The sequence below is a fragment of the Tiliqua scincoides genome, chromosome 7 (genome assembly GCF_035046505.1).
Source record: "Tiliqua scincoides isolate rTilSci1 chromosome 7, rTilSci1.hap2, whole genome shotgun sequence".
NCBI classification, from domain to species: domain Eukaryota; kingdom Metazoa; phylum Chordata; class Lepidosauria; order Squamata; family Scincidae; genus Tiliqua; species Tiliqua scincoides.
Genome location: NC_089827.1, coordinates 65,330,365 through 65,353,348, shown reverse-complemented (window position 1 = coordinate 65,353,348; position 22,984 = coordinate 65,330,365). Strand labels below are relative to the sequence as shown.

The 22,984-nt window shown below is 43.3% G+C and overlaps 2 protein-coding genes across 2 annotated transcripts in view; one reads left to right on the top strand and one right to left on the bottom strand.

The window, feature by feature from the left end:
* Window positions 1–2,991: 2,991 nt before the first annotated feature.
* On the bottom strand, window positions 2,992–6,696 carry LOC136657473 (opsin-VA-like). The gene is made up of 4 exons (XM_066634360.1): window positions 6,366–6,696; window positions 5,148–5,476; window positions 4,222–4,467; window positions 2,992–3,132 (listed from the first exon to the last, which is right to left on the bottom strand). Exons 1-4 carry the CDS (start codon window positions 6,694–6,696, stop codon window positions 2,992–2,994), a joined length of 1,047 nt encoding a protein of 348 aa, XP_066490457.1.
* A 7,436-nt stretch (window positions 6,697–14,132) lies between these two features.
* The window catches only part of PLEKHG7 (pleckstrin homology and RhoGEF domain containing G7), a 31,303-nt gene continuing 22,451 nt past the window's right edge, over window positions 14,133–22,984 (top strand). Inside the window, exons 1-3 of the mRNA XM_066634497.1 lie at window positions 14,133–14,765; window positions 16,502–16,593; window positions 20,288–20,424. Coding sequence (XP_066490594.1) covers window positions 14,133–14,765; window positions 16,502–16,593; window positions 20,288–20,424 — 862 coding nt within the window. The remainder of the gene's footprint in view (window positions 14,766–16,501; window positions 16,594–20,287; window positions 20,425–22,984) is intronic.

The window sequence follows — 22,984 nt, the reverse complement described above, 5'->3', positions numbered from 1 at the left end:
CTGTTCCACTATTTTTTACTTCATCTTCTCCTTTGTGGATATTTTGGGCAGTGCCGTTGTTGTTTGGGGCTCAGGTGGGCCCTCTGATGGGGTTGGGCTCCACACCAGTGCTCAGCTTGAACATCCTTTGATGTCACCATGGTGACATTTGTCTTCTTGGGCTTGGACCTGGAAGACCCAGGTTCAAATCCTGGCTCAGCCATGAAGCTTCCTGTGTGACCTTGGGTCAGTCACTATCTCTCAGCCTCACCTACCTCACAGGGTTGTTGTGAGAACAAAAGGAGGGGAGAAACCATGTACACCACCCTGAGCTCCTTGGAGGAAGGACTGTATAAAATGTGGGACATACTGTATTATTACTGTCTTCAGTGAATTGAGATTGGTTGTGAACAATTGGCTAGGCATTTTCTGGCTTTTCAGAAGCTTTTTCCCCACACTACCATCCGGTTGCCTTTTTTTCCTGCATGTTTGCTGCATTTACCATTACTGATTCCAGGATGACCCAATGTTAGGCTTGACTGGAGTCAGCATATGGAAGTCTAATATCAGAGGTGTGCATGAAAGTGGATAATTAACGCTCCAAACCACTCAGCAGAAAATTCCGGCCTGATGCAAGAAAGTCCTTATTTGCTCTTGTTTGAGTCCACAGGCCCCCCCCCTGGATGAGTGGAGAAGATTTTCCTACCTGAAGCCCCACTCTGGAGCATTGCCTGTGTAACTAGGATCCATTTTGGGTGGGTTTGTGATCTGTAGCGGGGAAGGATTGACAACACACACACTTCCCTGCACAAGTTAAAGTGCCTTCTGTAATAGAGAGAAAGGTTCCTTCTATGGGTTTCAAGGCCACGTTCACTAACTCTAGCTGTTCCTGACATTTTGCCCTTATCTATGTAGGGCATTGTCAAAGAACTAAAAATCACACTTAAAAATCCTGAACACTACTAGAAGCCAAGATGCTGAGGCTCCAATAGGTACAGACAGAGATCAAAACCATTATTGTAGTCAAAAGTCCTCTAGGACCCTAGACCTGGGCAACTCAGCTGCACTGTAACATCTTCAAAAACCCACTCCTATCTGAGTGCAGAGACAGAAGAAGGGTCTCTATAGTCAAAGGCTTTCCTGGCCCAAGGAGTCCCTGCTAATCAGCTCTCTGATTGCTGTCAGCCTGCCCCTACCAAATCAACCACCTGTTCCATCTACTTGTGGTCCAGTAACGTCCCTCTTAAAGGCACCTACTATTTCTCCCTGCTCTCCATTGAATTTTAAAATTCTGGTGTTCCTAAGTACAGGGGTCCAAGCATGGCTGAGGCTCAGGGTCTCCTCTTTCCTATTTGTGTTCTTATGTTTTTGAAATCTCTGTGGCCTCTCTATAGATCCATGCTTGAAAATGATGTTTTCTAATGAATACCTGGGCAAAGCTAATCTGATGCCCAGTACTGAGGGCTTGCTCAGTCACAGCTGAGTTGTCAAATTGCCACAATCAACAATATCTTTGATGTTCCTTGAGTCTGGTGTTAATGGACCATTTGGTGGTACTAATATATACCTTGTCACATTTGCTTGGAATTCTGTAGATACCTGGTGTATCCCAGGGGCATCTTGGATGCTTCACAGATCGCAGAAGCTGTTGGACCTTCCTGGCTGGTTTGAAGACTGGTTCTATATCTGCCTGTCCCAGAATTTTATCGATGTGGTTGGTCACTCCTTGGGCATAGGGCAAAAAGACCCTCATCTTCTGACCAGTTCTGTCAGACAGTGCCTTCAGTGTATTTAGTGGGTTCTTTGGAGTCAATCCTCTGTTGTTCATTATTTCATTTCCTCTGTTTCATTATTTCAGATTTTTTTTTTTAATCTGAGAATAGATGAACGTCACAGAGGTAGAAATGGCTCTATAAGTCCTTCATCAGCTGCAGTAAAGATTAGATAATTACAAAGCAGAACAGATACTGAGCTTGGCTAATAGGAGATCACTATTTACGTGAACAAGCAAGACAATTCTACAAGCTCCCTGAGCAGTCAAGCTTTGCTCTCAAGCATACCCTGAGGATAGATCCAACATTCAGGGAAAGCAGCAGATTAGAGACACTGGGAACTCTAACTAAGCATGCAGCTCCTCTCCCGTGCATGTCTTCAGGCCAGATCAGTTCAGCCCACATTTCGCTTTGCAGGGTCCTGCTCCTAGTTGCAAAACATTAAAGAGTATTAGGAAATATTTATAAAAAGCAAACTTTTTAAAAAACAAACTGAAACTCTGATTCTGACTTTTAAGACTTTATTTTATGAAAATAACATTTTCTGTCCCACTGATGGACTGTCATCGCTCAGTGTTGGCTTGGGGCTGTATTGTTCTGAATGTTGACTGAACTTTTCATGCTATTCCAACTTTTCTGCCTGCATCATGCTTGCATTTTAAATTGCAAGACCCTTATTATATGATGGTCAATTTGGCCATCATCCATACCTGGCTTCAGGCATGCCAGAATATGATTGGCATCACCAGGTTCCATTATAGCTTTATATCTACATACAGTTTATTCATTCATCAATTTATGCAATGGGCTTGTGTCCTGCCCACACTTAAGGTCTTCTAAGCAGCTAACAAATATAGCTGGATCAATCTGTGTTCTGTCACAGCAGGTATGAGCTTCCACATGTAGTTTTTCCAGGCTAGAACAAATCAACCAGCACCTTCATTCTAAGTCTGTGCCAAAGAATCAATACATCTGTGTTTCCCCTCCAGCATTTCCTCAGCAGTGCCAGCAGGGCAGAGAGAAACTATCCTGGAGGCATCTGCCCTCAGAGCAAAGTGGAAGGTAGAGAAGCTAACAATAGCCAGGCGTGAAACACCACTCATGGTTCAGAATCAGCACTTCAGGAATTTATTCTGTTCTGGTGTGGATCATTTCCTAACAAAAGAAGTGAAGAAACAGCCTGGTTGAAACTGTATATAATGTCATCAAATGCAGCCACTGGAACAACAGACAAACTGGATTAGACTGGAGACACCTGGTTGATCTTACAAGGCGTTTTGCATTCAACTGGAACTGCCGAAGTAGAAATCATTTCTTCTTCTTCTGGTGTTCTCAGATTAACTTGGCCACAGGTTATGAATTCAATTGCACACAGACGAAACTGAAAAAGAGTTGGGGGGGGCGGCACTATGGTTAAGCTTTGTTGCATCATATGGAATGGTATTCCTTTCTAGAATAAACACTAACACTACATGACGTTGCAACATATTGTATCCAAAATAATTTGGTAACAATACACATATAAAAGAGGACATTATCATAGGGCAAAAGTTCTCAAAGTTTGTGTTGCAACACGTTAGGGCTGAGGTATTCAATCTGTGTGAGGTGTTGTAATGGGGAGCCGTGGCCAATGGTTACAAGGATCAGGGGAGGTGTGAGCTGGAAAAGTTCGAGAACCACTGCCTTAGGGTGTCACAGTCAGGGTGACCAGATACAATGGAGGCCACAGTGCCTACACCTTTAACCATAGTATAGAAAAGGGAATTTTGACAGGTGCAGCTTTTTAAACCCTTCCATATTGAGCTGCACCTACCAAAATTCCCTCCCCTGGTCACAGCACACTCAGAGGCACACTGTAGGATGTCCCTAGTGGCCCTCTTACCCTTTCTCTTGGAAGTGTCATCTTGGGTCTCACAAGATTTGGGCGTCACCATCTTGGATCTCACAAGATTTTATAAGATTCAAGATGGTGGTACCTGGCTGAGCCAGGAAAAAAAGGCTATGGTGACATCATGACCCTGGTAAATTGGGGAACCACTGTCATAGTGTTTTCCGCTTGGTCTTTTCATCCATTTTTCATTCACTATAGCACAATATAGTACCTCTGATACATGAGCATCTTACCACTCATCCCAAAAGGGATCGAAGATTGGTTCCTTCAAATGAAACACTTGGAAAGTGCCCATAGCTGCCTCTACCACATATCCTTTCCCCCTTCCCAAACTCCCCCACCTGACAGCTTACATTGAAGCATAAGGAAGACAGAGGTGACAGTGGCAGAGCAGTATTCTTCTCTCACTGGGGACTACATCTTAACTCATTGTGAAATAGGCTGATGACAACTAGACCTCATGGAGTTCCAGGAAGATGTCGGATTGCACAATGACTATCCCTTCAACTTATTTTTATAAGATGGATTCCACCTCAGCCTTGCTTACACCGCCCAAACAAAATACACAATCCATGGTACCTGTTTATTCAGGAAGATGTAAATGATGGGGTTGTATACTGGGCTTGTCTTTGAGAGATATGTTGGGATTGTGGCAGCCAGAGGTGAAATATTCAGCATCGGATCAAAGACAATAATAAGAGCAAAGACAGTGTAGGGCAGCCAGCAGAACAGGAAAGCCACTACCATGATCAGCACCATCACCACAGCACGGAATTCTTCTTCTGGATTACTTGGTCCTCCCATATTTTCAATCTTCTTGTTTAGCTGTTGACAAATCAGACCAATAAAGCTAACTGTTTGCTCAACTGGTTATATGAATTCAGATTAACCGTATGAATGGAATAGGTATATGGACATCCCCCAGTTTCTGCTGATATGGTGTCGGTGGATCTGGTTATACATGTGCTCCTACACGCACACACCAACCAGTGTCCCATTACCTTTGTTTATGTGGATTCCATTCGCAATGGGTCCTACCTCTGCCATTAATACTAGGTATTCAGCCTGGTCACCATCCTTTAGTGAAGCAATTTTCAACCAGTGACCCAGGGCACATTGGTGTGCCACACATGGTCTGCATGTGTGCCACAAGTGTGTCTTTTATTAGGGTCATTTATTAATAGGGCCATTGGGGGATGTGAGCTGCCCCACCAGCAGCATGATGTGCCTTGTCAATTGTCAAAAGACTGATAGTGTGCCTTGACAATTTTCGTGCCTTGTCAGTGTGCCATAATCTGAAAAGGGTTGAAAATTGCCGCTTTAGTGTCATTTATTTATTCAACTTCTTGTTCTGCCTTTTACCCAGAAGTCCCAAGGCAGGCTTTGTTTAGGTTACAGAGTTATTTATGTATTAGTGTCTAAACATTTGGACTTGGTGACAAAAAGATATGGGGTGTCATTTATTAACAACTAGGGGGGAAAATGCAATTGACTAGACTACTTACCCCATGCAATGACCTAATGACATTGCCATATGAAAATCCAATAATCAGAACCGGTATAAAAAAGCAGCACAGGAAATATACAATCAGATAGCTATAGTTGTTCCAAGACCTTTCTTCCCAGCCAATGGAACATGAGGTCTGGACTCCTTCAGGACCATAAGAACTCCAGCCAAAGAGCGGAACCACAGCCCAGAAGAGACAGAAAATCCAGATAAAACCTAGAAGCTGGTAACCTCGTTTAGTACTCATCTGAAGAGATCCCAGAGGCTGGCATACAACGTTGTATCTTTCATAAGCTAAGATCGTTAGGGACCAGAGAGAGACAATTCCTGGAAGACAGAAAGCAAGAAAGCAACCCTGTTAAGAATTACGAAGCCCCAATATTTCAAATTTCATTTGTGTACCATTCTTCAAACTTTATGGAAAGGAAGTAGTGGAAGAATTTTAAAGTCTCAAATTTGTAAGGCAGGAAGGGCTTACACTGGGTTTTTGTGTTTTTTTAGGCATGATTTAAATTAGAAAAAGGAAGTACAAACAAAAGCATATGAAAATTGCAAAACCTGCATAAATTCCCAAGAGAAAATCAATATTTTAACAGCCCAATTCTACACAAGTCTACTAAGAAGTTCTATCATTCATATTCAAACACTTATGCCATCAAGAAGTTATTTTTTGTCATTCCCTAAAGGTTAATACAATATCTTCATAGGCCATTGAGTTCTAGGCTAAGCATCTCAACATGTTTACTCAAAAGTAAGTTCCACTGAGTTTGATTAAATGTGCTTTGCTAATGAGCTTAAAATTGCAGTCATGCACCCCACTCTATGTTCACTCAAGTCCTTCTGTTTTCAATGGGACTTCTAAATATGCTTACTTAGGACATCTACTGAAGAATAAGGCCACATTTTACCTGACAGTAAGCCCCATTATACAAAATAGGACTTACTTCTGAGTAGACCTGTTTAGGATTGTGCCCTATGTTCCATAGAAATGACTGGAATTTAATTCTGAGCATGATGGGATCGTGTCACTATAGACATTTGAGGAAAGCTTTTATCAGTGCCCAAGTCTATACTAAGAAGGCAATTCTTAATTCATCTTAACTGTTTTTAATTGTGAAGCTCCTTCATGATTGGAAGTTTCTTTCTAGCTTAACACAATACAATATTTTGCATGACTTCTCATCCAGAAGAGAGCCAGGCTTATTATTTTGCTTACCAAAATAATTGACGGCAAATCCCTGGAAAGTGCAGAATCTGTGCCCCAGAAAGAAATATCCATGATAGTTTGTAGCTATAACAACCGTCGTGCCACAGAGGGACATCATGAGATCCGAAAAGGAGACATTCAGAATGAATATGTTGAGGGGATTGCGAAGCTGAGGGTTCTTCAGGGTCACAGCAATCACTAAAAAATTATTAAATATCGAAAACAAAGCATTGAGAAACATCAGGAAAGCCAAGACTCCATAGCCACCTCTTGGGAAAATGGTTGGCCTCACTGTAGTGTTCCCGGCTAGTTCCGTTGCAAGAGAACTATCATTCCCCATGATGGGATACGTACAGAACTGTAGGTGTTATTAGAGAACCAAGCACAAAATATGACTCGTTTTTCAAAGTGGATCTAAGTACATGGAGTTCTCCTGTTCACATATGGGGAGGTCAATCCATGGATTAAGGAAACAGCTGTCTTTTTTCCGTGCTGCCTTTGTTGCATTCACTGAAGTGCATGAAACAATGAAGTCTCGTAATAAGATTACGCTCCGAACAATAGCAGTCTCCAGTTGACAGTCACCACCGGAGATGGGTTCAGAAGCTATCTTTATTACATTAATTTTCAAAACGTAACGTTGGTCTTAAAGAGAACTGACTAAGAAAGGAAGGGGAGAAACTTCAAATAGGTTTGTCCAGTGTATCTTCAATTTCCCATTTACTTTAATAATAATAATAATAATAATAATAATAATAATAATAATAATAATAATAATAATAATAATAATAAATCAACCCATTCTTGAAGATTTCACTTTCCACACTTGCACTTTTGGAAATAGGATATTTTTTCAGTGTTATGGGCCTGTCCTTAGGGAGATTGTTCAAATGTCAAATCTGAGAAGCTTTCTTATACAGTTGCCATGCAGCAATAGTACAATCTGAGTGCAAAATAATATATTCTTTAAGAAATGTTGACCATTATGGAAGGATACCCACCAGAACAGCAAGGCCCGAGAGAGAATATCATAAAGTTCTTGGCAAACTTTAAGCAGTTCCCAAACTTCCTGTGGTCGCAGGCCTTGTTCCGACGCCATCATGACCTGGCTCTCCTAGGTACTGCCATCTTGAATTGCATGAGATTGCGCCGGATCTTGTGAGATCTCGCACAATTTAAGATGGTGGTACCTGGGAGCACAGGTAAGAAAAGGCCCCCAGGTACATCCTGCAGCACCTCTGTGAGTTCACCACAGCGCCCAAGTGCCACAGTGCACAATTGAGAATCACTGGGGACTCTTTAGAACTACTCATTGTACATATGTATATTAAACAAAGTTCTGCTATAGGAAGAGCTCTGGAATTAGGCTCACTGGTGAATGAAGGAACACCACAAATCCCCAGGTATTCATTATGTAAATTTCCCTTTCAATTTTCCTTGGTAAGCACTCAGTTTTCAGATTCATTTCTTTTACAGACAAAAAGGGGGCAAACATTCTGGGAATTCTACACAAATGACCATATATCTTGACCTACATTTCTTTGCATGAGCTCATTCTCAGACAACTGATTCTTTTCTACTACATGAAAAAGTAAGACATGTATTGGTTTAGAGAACTGCTATGATCTGCCCCCCCCCCCTTAACCTCCACTGTGGGAAAAAAAAAAATTCAACCTTAAGGCTGCATTCTTACACACTCACCTGGGAGTAAGTCCCACTGAACCTAGGGGGACTGACGTCTAAGTAAAGACATGTAGAACAACTTTAAATACCTGCACAGGGTATTTAGCCAGCTAAATTTATTCCATTGCATATAACCTATTTTCATTTCAGGTTTTTTTTAAAATAATGCTTAAAATGTGCACAACTTAAATTTTCATCTTCCTTAATTATCCTCCATTTGCTGTTGCTATGGTATTTTTGTTTTGTTTTCCTTGGCTCGTACTCACTGCCTTGGAAAGATGCCCAATTAATTCCTTCTCCATCCAACCCTGAGTAGCCAAACACAGGGGCAAAAAGAGCAACTTGTAAAGACAATAAAAGCTCATTAATTGCTCTGCCACTGCTTGGTGTGCAAACAGTGGTAACACACGGGTTGCTCTGTGGCCTCTAATTTTATATTTTTATAAAATATGTCAAATTATATATATATAATTATATATAGGGCCTTGCTGCCAGTGGAATACATATTACTCTGGTGGTGATGGCTGGAAAAAGCCATAAAACTTACTCCCACAACACACCAAGTAGCATGCTGCACAAGTACTAGTGGGAAGGCTGGAGCCTCATTCCCTGCAACAACAGACCCTAAAGGACCCACCGAGGCAAGTAAGATTGCGGGAGAGGACTGAACCGGGGAAGAAATGGGGACGGAGAAGCTGCGGGAGGGGGTGGATCCAGCAGCAATGGCAGATCCTATCCCCTCCAGCAGAAGTCTCCTTTCTCTCTTTGGACTTGCATCAGTGATTTCACTGAGGAGACTCATTGCAGGACAGGAAGCTCACAGAGGGGAAAGGGGATTTAAAGCCTCTCACTCTGTCTCCCCCCCACCCCAATATAGAGCATGCCTTTTTGTGGCTGCACCAGCGGGGGCGGGGGGGAGAACTGGATTCAGTTAAAACAGGAGTGTCAAACATGAGGCCCGCAGGCCAAATGAGGCCCTGGGAAGCCATTTATCCAGCCCCCGTTATAATCGGGCTGTCCCAGCTTGATAATTGGGCTCTCACATATCTTGAAAATATGAACAAGATTTGCACATTTTCTCTTCCAACATCTGCAGCTAATGAGTTTCTATGTGAGAATGACATGCTCATTTCCGGCCATCTTCTGCTTAATGATGTCACTTTCTGCTTAATGATGTCACTTTCAGCCCTCTGCAGGCACTATGAATGCAAACTTTGGCCCTCTGTATGAAACAAGTTTGACATGCCTGGACAAAAATGTGCTTTTAATTTTTTTTAACTCCCCTCTCTCTCTTTGTCCCAACTTCCCAGTTGTTGTGTTTGTTCCACCTATAAGCTACAAGAGAGCTTCAACTGTTCTTCACCGTGTTTGTTCAGAACAAAACAAGCAGGCAAGAGGTGTGTTGGTTTAGTGCTCTGATGGTCTCCAGAAGGTGCCCTTAGTGGAATCGGGGCAGCATTAGGGGTTGCAAGGTCAGATGAGGCCCACCTCACTAGTGTCTTTTCTAGTGGCTGTCTGCTGATGTTTTGCATCTTCTAGATTGTGAGCCCTTTTGGGACAGGGAGCCAGTAGTTATTTGATTTTTCTCTGTAAACTGCTTTGTGAACTTTTAGTTGAAAAGCGATACATAAATACTATTATTATCATCATCATCATCATCATCATCATTATGAGGACTCGCACACATCAGAGAGCCCAGCCAGCCAGGCTGACCTTGAACCCTCTGTACAAATAGCAGTGGCAGCTCCCAAGAGTAGACCAGGCAGGGAGGGAGTTCAGGGCTTTGCCTCCAGAGTCCCCAGAAACCTTGGCACACGCAGTGCCATATTAGTATCCAACTGAAGGGAGATTTTCAAAAGGAGTTTAAAGGAAAGAGGATTTTAAGAAGATATTGATATTCAAGGTATGGGAAATGTCTTTGTGCTAAGAGATTGCGAAGAAAAGTCACGACGGAAAGGTCAAGTTGGTCTAATTCTACATTTATGTGCAAAGGATGGGAACAGTGGCTGACAGATCTCTCCCCACCACACAGAGTCTTTCATCTGTTTTGCTCCCCCAAGTGAGGATAAGGTGCTGAGAGGCTGATCTGCAAATCTGGGAAGGAAATTTTAAAATTCAGGAGGTTCAAAAGGGAATTATATGAGCACAGCGAAAGAGCAAAGATCGTCCGTTTATTAAAGCAGATCATGTTACCTTCTGTAAATTAGCTTGCCACCTACTTCCCTTTACACTGCGGAGATAAAGAAATCCCTTGGAAACAAAGGGGAAAAACAAGTTCCCTATTCTTGCATTCAGAAAGAAGGCTTGGACAGTGAGAAAGGGGACTTTGGAAGCTCAAAGGACAGTCAAGCTACCCCAGGTTTCAGCCATGGTTTTAAGTTTATTTCTCGGATGTTCTGATGGAGATTGTGAATCTAAGGGACGCTGAAGTCTATGCTTCAACACAGTAAGTAACAAACTATAGCGTGCCTCAATAGTGTTACACTCAATGTAAAATGTTACTATTGTCTCATGCTTCCATTTCTAGACTACTTACGGTAATACTGTTTAATTTTTTTAGCTTCTTAGTTTGGTGTTATGAGCAGAGGTGGATGAAAACAGTTTTATTTTTTGTGGATTTTGGTGTTTTTCAAAGTTAGAAATGCAGCTAGTGGTGCTATGTGTTTGTATGCCAAGGACACATTTTTTATACATTATAATTAATTATAAAATATAATCATTCTAAAAGTGTACCAGGTAGGTGGTATAGGTGGTATAGTGTCAGCCAGTGCAGCCACATGAACATAGAGGTGTTAGAGAACATGTAGAGGTGTTAGTTTTATTCTTTCACAGATTTCATTGACTTTGGGGTGTCTTTTTTACAAAAACAGGAAGTGCAGAAAGCAGTGTTAGGTGTTTTTATTTTGTTATCATTGAGGAAAACTCACCTCTAGTTATGAGTACTGTTTTCGTATGATCCAAAACCTAGCAAAATCAAAGTAAGTACATTGCCAACTCCGAAGCAAGGTCTCCTGAGTTCAATGGCACTTACTCCCAAGTAAGTGTGGCTAGGAGTAAAGAATGCATAATATAAGAATTTCAGCTCCTCTAGCTCTCAAATCATGGAGTTTTTAATGGGTGTCTGTCAGTAGCATAGCTACAGGGGACAGTGCAGTACATATTGTAGGCACCACAACAAACATGCTGTGTAAGCCCCTCCCCACTCGCCACTAGTAGTTCGTCTGTGAAACTCCTTGCCACAGGATGTGGTGATGGCATCTGGCCTAGATGCCTTTAAAAGGGATTGGACAAATTTCTGGAGGAAAAGGCCATCACGTTTTACAAACCATGATGTGTATGTGCAACCTCCTGATTTTAGAAGTGGGTTACCTCTGAATGCCAGATGCAAGGGAGGGCACTGGGATGCGGGTTTCTTGTTGTCTTATGTGCCCCCTGAGGCATTTGGTGGCCCACTGTGAGATACAGGAAGCTGGACTAGATGGCCTTTGGCCTGATCCAGCAGGGCTGTTCTTATGTTCATCAAAGCCATTCTGGGCAGTGACAGCAACTCTGTGTGCCAGCAATAAGTGCCACATCCCCCCTTTAGCTACGCTACTGGTGTCTGTAATTCACTTACGGTCTTGTACTGAAGGGCCTTGGTTTTGTCCCAGCAGGGAAGCTTCAGGGCCCCTGGACAGCAGCATCTTCCCACATCCATTGCAGGTGAACAAAATAGGGGCAGGAAGAGTAAAGGACATGGTGGTCGTTTTAAATGATCTTTTGGTGCTCTGCTATTATTTTAAATGCTGCAAACCACTTGAGCATATTTTAAGGCAGGAGGACAGTGTTATACACACCACTTCAATAAATTATCTGTGCCATTTTGTGCATTATTGTCCTGGAAATGAACAAATGATTTAGATGCTGAAGATATTACCTGTACCAGAGATGCTTCAACTACATGTGCCATAGGCCTCCTGTTCACTTTTACCTGGAGCAAGCAACATTATTTTGCTTCTGGTAAATTCCATAAAAGGGCACTTCAGTTCACTCAGTGGATGAAAATATAATGTGTATATGCTAATAATTCTCTCCTGTGTGTTTGTTGCTGTGGGATATAGAAAATATGCCTCTCCCTTGATGTTTCATGACAGTTGTGAATATCTTTTTTCATTAATGCTATTGTTAGAAGCATCTTCGTACCTTTTACCAATATTTTGTCTAGCAGAAACTGGAATTGAACATCCCATTAGTTACTGCTGTTCAGATTTAAAAATAATAAGTTGGGGATCTTTAATACAGGCGAATCCTCTTTATCCATGGATTTGGGACCAGTGGATTTGAGCCACCACAGGTCTGGAACCTGCAGCTGAAGTTCCATTAAGTTTCCCAGACATGACCAACACCTTGTTCTGGTCATATCTTAGAGCCTTCCTGAGGCCCACAGAGGAATGGAACCCCTGTGGATGCTGAGGTACCACCTGTATTTACTTCTAATAAAGAACCCAATAAGATTTAAGTACTCTTATATAATTTAACAATTTTAATTGAATAATAATTTAAATAATTCAATGATTTGAATGATTCAACCATCACCATTGGAGATTCTCAGCCACTGTAATACATTGGGACTTCTCCTAGGCTGAAAATTATAAACCTTCTGGAAAGTAAACTCCATTGAAGACAATGGGACTTATTTCTGAGTAAACATGAATAGGATTGTGTTGCTAGGTCAGCCAACTGAACTGCAGTTACATTAGTAAAAATGCTAACAGCCTCACCCTGTGAACAAAGTCCCACTTTGTTTGCAAGACATTCAATAAAACTGTACAATACACAAAAGAAACCCCTAATTGAATCACTCCAAATGAAATAGTTTGCATAGAGTACAGTTTCCACCATCGAAAATATAATAGTGCAAAATACGGAACTCTTCCACTATTGAGCATTTATGAGAAGTTTCCTAAACTATTCTGAACAGCCTGGAAACAAAAGAAGAGGCGAAGTAGCTTGTAAAAAAGGAGAAATCAGTATATCGATGCACTGGTGCTCAAAGTGGTGGGTCACAACCTACCATAAGAACAAAAAACAAGGGAGACCTTAAGGAAAGTGACCCAGGAATGGGTGCCTCAGTGGCACTGCAGTGATCGCGTGCCGTGGGCACCCAGAGGTTTGTCTCCCTACCTGGGAGGGGTCAGCAAGCCTCGGAGAGGGTCCGGGAGGCCCACAGCCGCCCCCCCCCGCGGGTCTCCCCCAGGTGATTTAGCACTCTGATCTGCAGGTCTGCGGATCTGCAGGAGCAACTTCCGGTTTATCCAAGCGTCTCCCAGTAAACCAGAAGTCAATCCAACATGCAGTTCAGAGTGATAAATCGCTTGGGAGAGACTCAGAGGGGCTGTGGGCCTCTGAGGCCCTCTCCAAGGCTTGCTCCCAGCAGGGAGACAAGCCTCTGGGTACCCGCGGCACCGCAATCACTGCAGTGCCACTGGGGCACGGCCCCCCCTTCAAGTCCCCACCCCACAAGCACTTACCAGTGGTTTGCAAACTCCCAGTGTGTTTGAGGACTGCTCTATTAATGTATCTGAAAATCCTGGACTGTGTTAATTTCTGGAGAGTCCTTTTTTGGAATTGATTGACTTTAAAAGGAGTTGAACAGATTGACAGAGGATACCTCCATTGCAAGTTACAAGCCATGATGACTATATGGAACCCCAGGATTTTCAAGGTAGCCTATCTCTGAATGCCAGATGCAAGGGTGTGGGAACAGGATTATGGGTATCTTGTTGTTTTGTGTGCTCTCTGGGGCATCTGGTGGGCCACTTTGAAATACAGGAAGCTGGACTAGATGGGCCATTGGCCTGATCCCTCAGGGCTCTTCTTATGTTCTTATGCATGTAAAGTCACTTCGAAGCTACAAAGAGACAAGATGACTTCAAATATTTTTTTAATCAATTGATTACATAGTTCTTCAACTAAATTCTCAGGTGGTGTCCAATTGTTGAAGAGGAACAATTAAATGTATGGTTTTAAATAAGAAATCTTGACTTTGAGAATGAAAACCTGACTCTTATTTCTCTCCTAACAGTTATAGATAATTGCTGTTGTGAATAGAAGATGCAAAAACCAGTGACTAAGTATTCCTTTGAGGTCAGTGAGGAAACCAATATAGAAGAACAGTGTTACATACTTAAGGTGACTGAACCATGGGAAGACAATTTGGATGTGATAGGAAAGAATGACTTGGAAAATGATGTGTTCTCTTCCTACGACGTTGAGATGAAGTTGTGTCCTACAGATACCAAGAGGAGGTATGGATTTAGTGATCATCTCTTGAAAGTCCCATCCATGGAGTACGATGATGGTGACACCATTTGCCAGTTTGACAGGCATGCTCCAGCAAGAATTTCTACTTCTCCAACACTGAGGAGGCTAAGAAACAGCACACCATCAATCTCTCAAGTGTTTCCACTCCAGGATGACCCTGCAAGCACTCCGCCAGGGAACCAGAAGCAGCGATCTGACTCTTTTGTTCCTGTTTGTCAAGCTCCTCCCTTATGTTCTGAGCAGTTGTCTTCCTCCTCAAACACAAATTCACTCTTGCCAAAGGACAACTGTACATCTCTTGACACCATGCACATTTTCTCACGTCAGAAAGATGGTTTCAGTGGTTATCAAACACTGCAGGGAAAAGGGGAGCTCAATGCTTCTTCCCCATCTGAAGAACAGAATCCTCAGGAATGTGTTCAGGTAAGTAACTTGGCCAATAATAAAAGGGAGAATAATTTTTGCTTTGCTTTGCTTGTTTGATTTATAGCTCAGAGTAAACTAAAGGTTGGCACAGTAAATCAAGACATTTGTGCTCTTAGATTTAAGTAGAATGTGACCTGCTATGCAACAATCTAGTCTATATCCAATCAAGCAAGACTACCTAGAGTTAAATAAGAACATAAGAACAGCCCCACTGGATCAGGCCATAGGCCCATCTAGTCCAGCTTCCTGTATCTCACAGCGGCCCACCAAATGCCCCAGGGAGCACACCAGATAACAAGAGACCTCATCCTGGTGCTCTCCCTTGCATTGGCATTCTGACATAGCCCATTTCTAAAATCAGGAGGTTGCGCATAAACATCATGGCTTGTACCCCATAATGGATTTTTCCTCCAGAAACTTGTCCAATCCCTTTTTAAAGGCGTCCAGGCCAGATGCCGTCACCACATCCTGTGGCAAGGAGTTCCACAGACCAACCACACGCTGTGTAAAGAAATCTTTTCTCTTGTCTGTTCTAACTTTCCCAACACTCAATTTTAGTGGATGTCCCCTGGTTCTGGTGTTATGTGAGAGTGTAAAGAGCATCTCCCTATCCACTCTGTCCATCCCCTGCATAATTTTGTATGTCTCAATCATGTCCCCCCTCAGGCGTCTCTTTTCTAGGCTGAAGAGGCCCAAACGCCGTAGCCTTTCCTCGTAAGGAAGGTGCCCCAGCCCCTAATCATCTTAGTCGCTCTCTTTTGCACCTTTTCCATTTCCACTATCACTTTGGAACCATTTATTCCAATGAAATCTTAGCTCTGTGGTCACCCTCTCTCTGCTCGTATATCATACACATGAAAGGGGAATGACATTCTGTCCACTAGCTCCTCCCCTGACTTCTGCATAACATTTGCAAAAGATAAATATAAACTTGTTTAACTGAATGCACAATAAGGAACCCTGCATGATCAGCAGTCCTGATAGCAGGTACAGAGCCGGCATGCATATAGCTGTACCATTTAAAATCCAAATGGTTTTGTCCATTGGACACTTTCAACACAACTGAATTAATTGGTTCATGCCCAGATTTTTGGACTTAAGCCATTTCTGCCCAATATTGCATATATGCAACAGGGATCAAATGTGTACAACTGTGGGCTGGGCAGAAATGGGTTAACTAAGGGCGCAGTCCTAACTATGAGTTAGGAGGGTTGCAAACATGCCATAAAGCACATTTGCGTCTCCTCAGGAGCAAGCTGCACCAGCACACAGAGGTGCACTGGCACACGGAGGCTGCATTTTGAGATATATATGTAAAAATACAGGGAATTTATTCTACTGAAGAAGAGAGCTATGCTCTTAGTTCCTTCCCTGGGTCACTGCCATGCTACCCAACACAGAAACAGGGCCAGTTCTCAGCAATGGAAAATGGTACCCTATTTACCGGTGCTAGGTCTGGGACCTGCCCATACAATCCTGAGCACCATACAGAGTACCAGAAGAAACAGATAAAGACACCAATGACTTTGTTTTATTTAAAATGCATACAAACGTAATCCATCTCCAGTATTTTCCAAATTAGAGCTCATATCCCATTGCTAAGTGCTTCTGATTGTACTAGCTTCTGATTGTTTTTGCTCAGGAAACAAAAACTTTTGATTCTGTCCTTAAACTGTCGTTTCATTTCAAACTGATTGAAAATTCACATTTAAGTGTGCAAACCCTTTCTTCAGCAAGACGTGAAAAGTTCCAGTCCGTTTTCTTTCATGAAGAATAACTTATCATGCCTTACTTTCTTTCAGACACTAGAAACACATAATGCTAGGTACGTATGTGTTTTATGTTACTGCAAAAGTAAACCGCATTTTAAAAATTGTTTGTTCAAGTCAGATGCTATAGCAATATACTGTGGGCCCTTTTTATCCATGGGCTAGGCCAGGGGTCTCCAAACTTTTTGACCGGAGGGCCACATCAAATATCTGGCGTGATGTTGAGGGCCAGAAAAAATTTAAATATAAAATTTATATAAATAAATTAGAGATGGAACTTAGATGAGTGAATAAGGGAATGAATGGGCTCATTCATTCAACCTCTCTGGCCTTTGGAACACCCTTGAGATGCAACCAGAGCACAGTTCCAATCATGTTCGGCCAGGTGGGCTAGAGGCTTTCAGGGGACAAGAACCTGGCCATGGACCAGATAGAGGCTCGCTGCAGTTTTGAGCACCTGCAGATGCTGAGCCCGCCCTGCAGAGGGCCACAGAGAACACAACCAGGAGTCACCAGCACAAACTGGAAGTTGCTTTTGATCACGTCCAGGAGATTTCTGAGTGTAAGTATTGCAGTACCCCTCCCGGATTTCATTATCCATGGATTTTTGTATTTGTGGGGGGGCGGTCCTGGAACAGATCCCCCACGGATTCCAAGGGCCCACTGTATACATTGGAATTACAAGTCCTGGAAAAGATCAGTTGTGTTTACATCGATGAGTGCACTTTTAGAACTTTCTGTCACCGATTTGTTTATACCTGTACTTCTTTATTAGCTTTCAGGTGTGCCCAGCTATGTTTGCCCAGCCTTTCAAAACAGGTTGTTAGGAGCAGCTACACAACACATCAAATCACTAGCCAATACTTGCCTCTTGAAATCTGACCCTGGAAACATCCATTAGAAAAAATGTATAATGTGGCCAGGTGTTGTGCCTTTTTTCTTTTTAAAGCACTTGATAGTCAGGAACCCATGTACAACCTTTCCTGGAGGCAGAGTTGCACAATACGTGAGAGAAGGTACTACTGCAAATTTGGAGGTATAAGCACATAAGCAGGCATTGTATAAAGAGCGAATCTCCAAAGTTCAGAAGACTTTACTGAACTGCCATGCTACATCAAAACAATGGTCAGGTAACTCTCATTCTGTCTAACAACAGTGGTTAGGTAAATATAGGAAGCTGCCATGTACAGAGTTAGACCATTGGTTCATCTAGCTCAGGATTGTCTCCACTGACTGGCAATTGCCCTCGAGGGTTGCAGACCCAGACCTTTCCCAGCCCTACCTGCAGATGCCAGGGATTGAACCTGGGATCTTTGAGATACAAACCATGTGCTCTAGCACTGAGCTACAAATCCATATATGCCATGGTTCAGGGAGGTTCGTGTACTTCAAAGCCAGGTGATATTGTCTGCATCCATCTTCCCTTTGTTAATCTTCAGTATTTTAAGAGGTGTAACCAAGGTTACAGATTAGACTCGGGACCCAATTCCATCCAACTTTCCGGCACTGGGGCAGCTGCAATGCAACCCAGAGGTAAGGGAACAAATGTTCCCATACCTTGAGGTGGCCTCCAAGACTGCTTCCCCAACACAGGAAGCAGTGCCTACCCCATAGGCACAGCAGCACCAGCACAGGAAAATTGGATAGGATTGGGCCCTAAGGCTGCAATCCTAGCCACACTTACCTGGGATCAAGTCCCATTGACTATAATAGGACTTACTTCTGAGTAGACATGTATGAGATTGAGCTCTAAAGGTGTCTTGCAACCATCCATTCCCTCCATTTATTCTTACTACGCAAACAATCAGCTACATTTCTATCTTCAGTTGGTATAAATGTTTGAGAAACCATTTGGTTCTTTTAATTAAATCTGCATGGCAGAACAGGATATGGAATTGCATTTCAGATGCATTCAGAGAGACCACATACATGATCCTTAAAAAAAATTATTCTTCTGGGTTTTTTTTGTAGTATTTTCGAAATCCAGAGGACTCAAGAACCCACAGAGTTGGGCATACTTAGGCCCAGTGTTTTGGTATAAGTGTCCCTGATCCTGTGCAAGTGAGGATAGTTCAGCATATTGACCACCTTCGGCCTGCTTGTGGGCGACATTTATCAGGAACACTTTGATCCATCCAGCAATCAACATAATTTTTAATAAATCTCTGAAGCAAAAATAATTTAATATGCCCCATAGATCCTACACTTCTAGAATGTAATGCTCACTCGTTGGTAACCCAAACACACCTTGAAATAGAGGGTGTGAACTTTTACTCTCCTGTTAAGGTTGACTAAACACAGCACATATTTGCTTTTTCCTAAACTGTATTGACAATCAACAGATCTGTGAGATTTACAGTACTTAAGGTTTTCAATCACTGCATATTAATTTGCAATATGAATTGACCGAATGGTCATGGGAAAAGTAAGTTTCCCACCTAAATATTCACGATAGTTTATGTGTTGAAATTCACCTTTTAGGTACACAGACACTTTTCATTAACCTTCAACTTAAAATTAAAAAAAAAAGAAAATAAAACTTCAGGCAATGAGAAAACACACAGGCTATATTATTATGTTCATATTAAGTGTTCATGTTAAGTGTTATGAACATATTAAGTGTATTATGTTCATATTATGTTCATATCATAAGTGCATATTATGTTCATATATACAAAAAACGCAAATAACCTGCTATGATTATTTCAGGTCACTGTAGCCAAATTAATTCATTATATTATTCGTGTCATGCTTCCAGTTAGCTAACGATAATCTGAATGTGTGAAACTGCTATCACACCTGATCAGTCATTACAGGACATTTTTTTGTCATGAAAAGAACTGGCACACTAGTGGGAACAAAGCTAACTTATCATTTACTCTCCACAACTCTCTCTCTCTAGGTGTGTGCAAGAGAGAGGGGAGAGGGGGGTTAATCATTTTCACAAATTGCCTTCCACAGATCAAAACCTACAGATATAACTGTACTTGAAAGGCATAATATTCTACGAATATAATATGGTATAATATTCTTCCTGTTAAAACTGGGAGACAATATTAGAACTAAAGGGAAAAACAGGTCATGAATTTGAATCTAATTACTGATTTTCATTCAGTCGTCTAATACTTCCTGTCTTTAGGTGGGCACACATAAAATGGCCACCCTCTGAAGGTCATGTTTAAATTGCCTGCAACAGTAGCCATCTTATTGTAGAGAAACCTGCATGTTTACTGCTCTGTCATGCGTATCAGGCACTTTCTTTCATGACATACTATATAACTTTTTCCTTTCTTTTTTTGAGGACCATGGCGGTGTCCAGAGAAGTGCCTTGCCTTGTACACCAAGATAAACACAGGGCCCAGTTTTCACATGAGGGTGCTTTCAAAACAAGTCCGTCTCCACACTCTCCCTCTTACACTCCCACATACGCTTGCACGTGCATGTGGAATTTGAGACCAAACAGTCAGGAAAGAGAATTCAATAGGTTTGTTTCAAATGCACTTAGGACACAATCCTGGACATACTTACTTGCAAGGAAGCCCCATTGAACTCAATGCATAAGTTTGCAGTCATATTTCCTATAGTTTTGACTGTTTTAATATTCAGAACAGATGTTGAGATCTTTTGGCCAAGCCAAGAATGTATTCTCCTATTTAACAGCAACTGAACTCTTTAGTCCTAACCATTCTTTGTTAGAAGTATTTTCTTTCTTGGAAGGATTTGTGCCCAACTCTTGAGTTTCCCTTGCAGTCTCAGCTGCTCAGCAGGACGTAGACACAGCTCAGTAGTGGTGAGTCTACCTGGACTCGAAATGTTCCCAGGAGACCTGATGATATCAGACAGTGCTGCGGAATTCTTATACAGTTCTGCATCGCAGCAGTGTGCAGGTGAGATGGGGAAAAGACCTGGATGGGCTTTGATCTAAGAACACACAGTTGTCCTCTACACAGGCATAATGTGGCACATGGCATTCTTGTACATCGCTCCTGTCATGGGTCCTAGGTCTCACAGCCCAATCCTACACACTCCCAACTCACAGCCATAATTCTCTCAGTAAGTCAGAAATGCATGTTCCTAATCTGTTCTTGTGTATTCTACCCTCTCAAGACCTTAGCAGGGAGTACAGCACAGTTCCCAGGTATATAAGCCAATGTTTATGTGCACATTCACCTGATTGGCAAGTACAGGTGGGCATACAAGCCCTCAAGGCAAACTGCCATCTGGAAGCTGCCACCCCCCCCCCTCCAAAACAGCCAGTCCTTCAGCCAATGGGAAGCTGAAGTCCTACAGGCTAACTTCCCAGACCTTGCAAGCACTGAGCTCCTCCAAACTCCAGAGAGTTCATTCCAGTAGCAGACTCAGGGCCCAGTTCTATCCTAATTTCCAGCACTGGTGTAACCACAATGCAGTCCCAAGGTAGGGAAACAAGTGTTCCCTTACCTTGAAGAGGCTTCTGTGATTGCCTCCCCAATACAGGATGCAGCACACGCCCCATTGGCACAGCAGTACCGGCACTGGAAAATTTGGATACCCAACTTTCCAGTGCTGATGCGGCCACAATGCAGCCCTTATGTAAGCAAACAAATATTCCCTTACCTTGAGGAGGCCTCCATGACTGCCTCGTCACTGTAGAGCAGGGGTGCCCAAACCCCGGCCCTGGGGCCACTTGCGGCCCTCAAGGCCTCTCAATGCAGCCCTCAGGGAGCCCCCAGTCTCCAATGAGCCTCTGGCCCTCCAGAGATTTTTGGAGCCCACACTGGCCCGACGCAACTGCTCTCAGTGTGAGGGCAACTGTTTGACCTCTCGTGTGAGGGCTCCCTCCACTGCTTGCTATTTCACATCTGTGATGCAGTAGCAGCAGCAAAGGAAAGGCCAGCTGTGCTTTGTGCAAGGCCTTTTATGGGCCTTGAGCTATTGCAATACCTTCATCCATTCATACAAGTTCATCTTTAATATATTCATTTATGTAAACTTATGTAAATTTATTCAAATTTTAAATGTAAATTAATTCTTTTTTTCTACTGGCCCCTGACACAGTGTCAGAGAGACGATGTGGCCCTCCTGCCAAAAACTTTGGACACCCCTGCTGTAGAGTGCAGCAGACTCTCCGTTGGCATGGCTACATCAGTGCTAGAAAATTGGATAGGAATTGGCCCTTAAGTGGTCTTGGCTGGACTTAGCTGAATTCAGTTCCTTTGCATTCACACAGACATAAATCTGTAATAACAGAATGGCTCCTTTAAAGAGTAGAATCGAAGTGATAGTCTCGTGTTACTTTGAACAGCATTTAGGTATTTTAAAGAATAAATACATCACACACACGAAGCTAAAGCAATAAAGCTAAGCTCTAAGCTTAGTTGTTCCTAACATTCACCCAGTGGCGTCTCTAGGGGGGTGCAGGCTGCACCAGGTGACGCGCTGGGGGGTGCTGAGGGGGGGTGATGCGCCAACTACCCCCCCCCCCGCCCCTGCCCTCCGAAGGAACCTCCTGCCCTGAAGGCCAGCCAGATGGGGGCTTCTGAGGCAAGCCTCAGGGCTGGTGGCGGCGGCCCAGGTGAGAACGGCAGGTCGGTGCGGAGGCTCCTTCAGCCTTGGGCGTCGCTCCCCTCCTGCCCACCCCACTCGCCCTCTGTGGCCAGGAAGGCGTGGTGGGCTCAGTGGAGCAGCAGCAGCATCCTCGCTCCCTCCTTCCCTTCCTCAGCAAGGCACCACAAAGGGCTTCCTTGGGGAGAGACAATCAGTCGCATTTGCTTTGGCTTGGGCTGGTAACTGAACCAGCGGTGGGTTCAGATGGGCCACGATGTCAACAGGGGAAAGAGAGGGGAACTTGGAGAGAGAGGAAGGAGCTCCTGTATGTGCTCTTTATGTGCAATGCAAATGATGTGCAAACTTTGCTTAAACCTAGGCATGCAGAGCATTCCTGCGGCATGGAGGCTTTTGAGACGAGCCTCGCAAGTGTGCATGATGCTGCAGGAGCCTCCTGCCCAGGTTCGAAGGTTTCTGAGGCGCTGCACGCACATGCAAGCCTCACACTTGTGTGCAATGCATAGCAACCTCCAGCTCCAGCTCAAGCCCCTGCAAATGAAGGGCTGGAGGTTGCTCCCCTCTTTCCTCCCAGCCCTCACCGGAGTAGCCTGGGAGCCCCGCAGCACCAACGGGGCTTTGCACGTTCCCTCCTCCCTCTCTGTGCGCCAGGTAAGGGGAGTTACTGCTGCCTGTGGGGAAACAGGCTCCTCTATCTGCCTGGCATTTGCTTTATTTTTGCAACTCACTAGGCTTGCAAGAAGCAGGCTTTGTTTTTAAAGGGACAGCAGCCCTTCCAGCCCAATCCTCTGCATGTCTACTCAGAAGTAAGTTCCATTAAAGTCTATGGGGCTTACTCCCAGGAAGCCACATCCACTCCTCAGGGTCATTGCCCCACCCACTGCATGGGAAGAGGTCCATTAT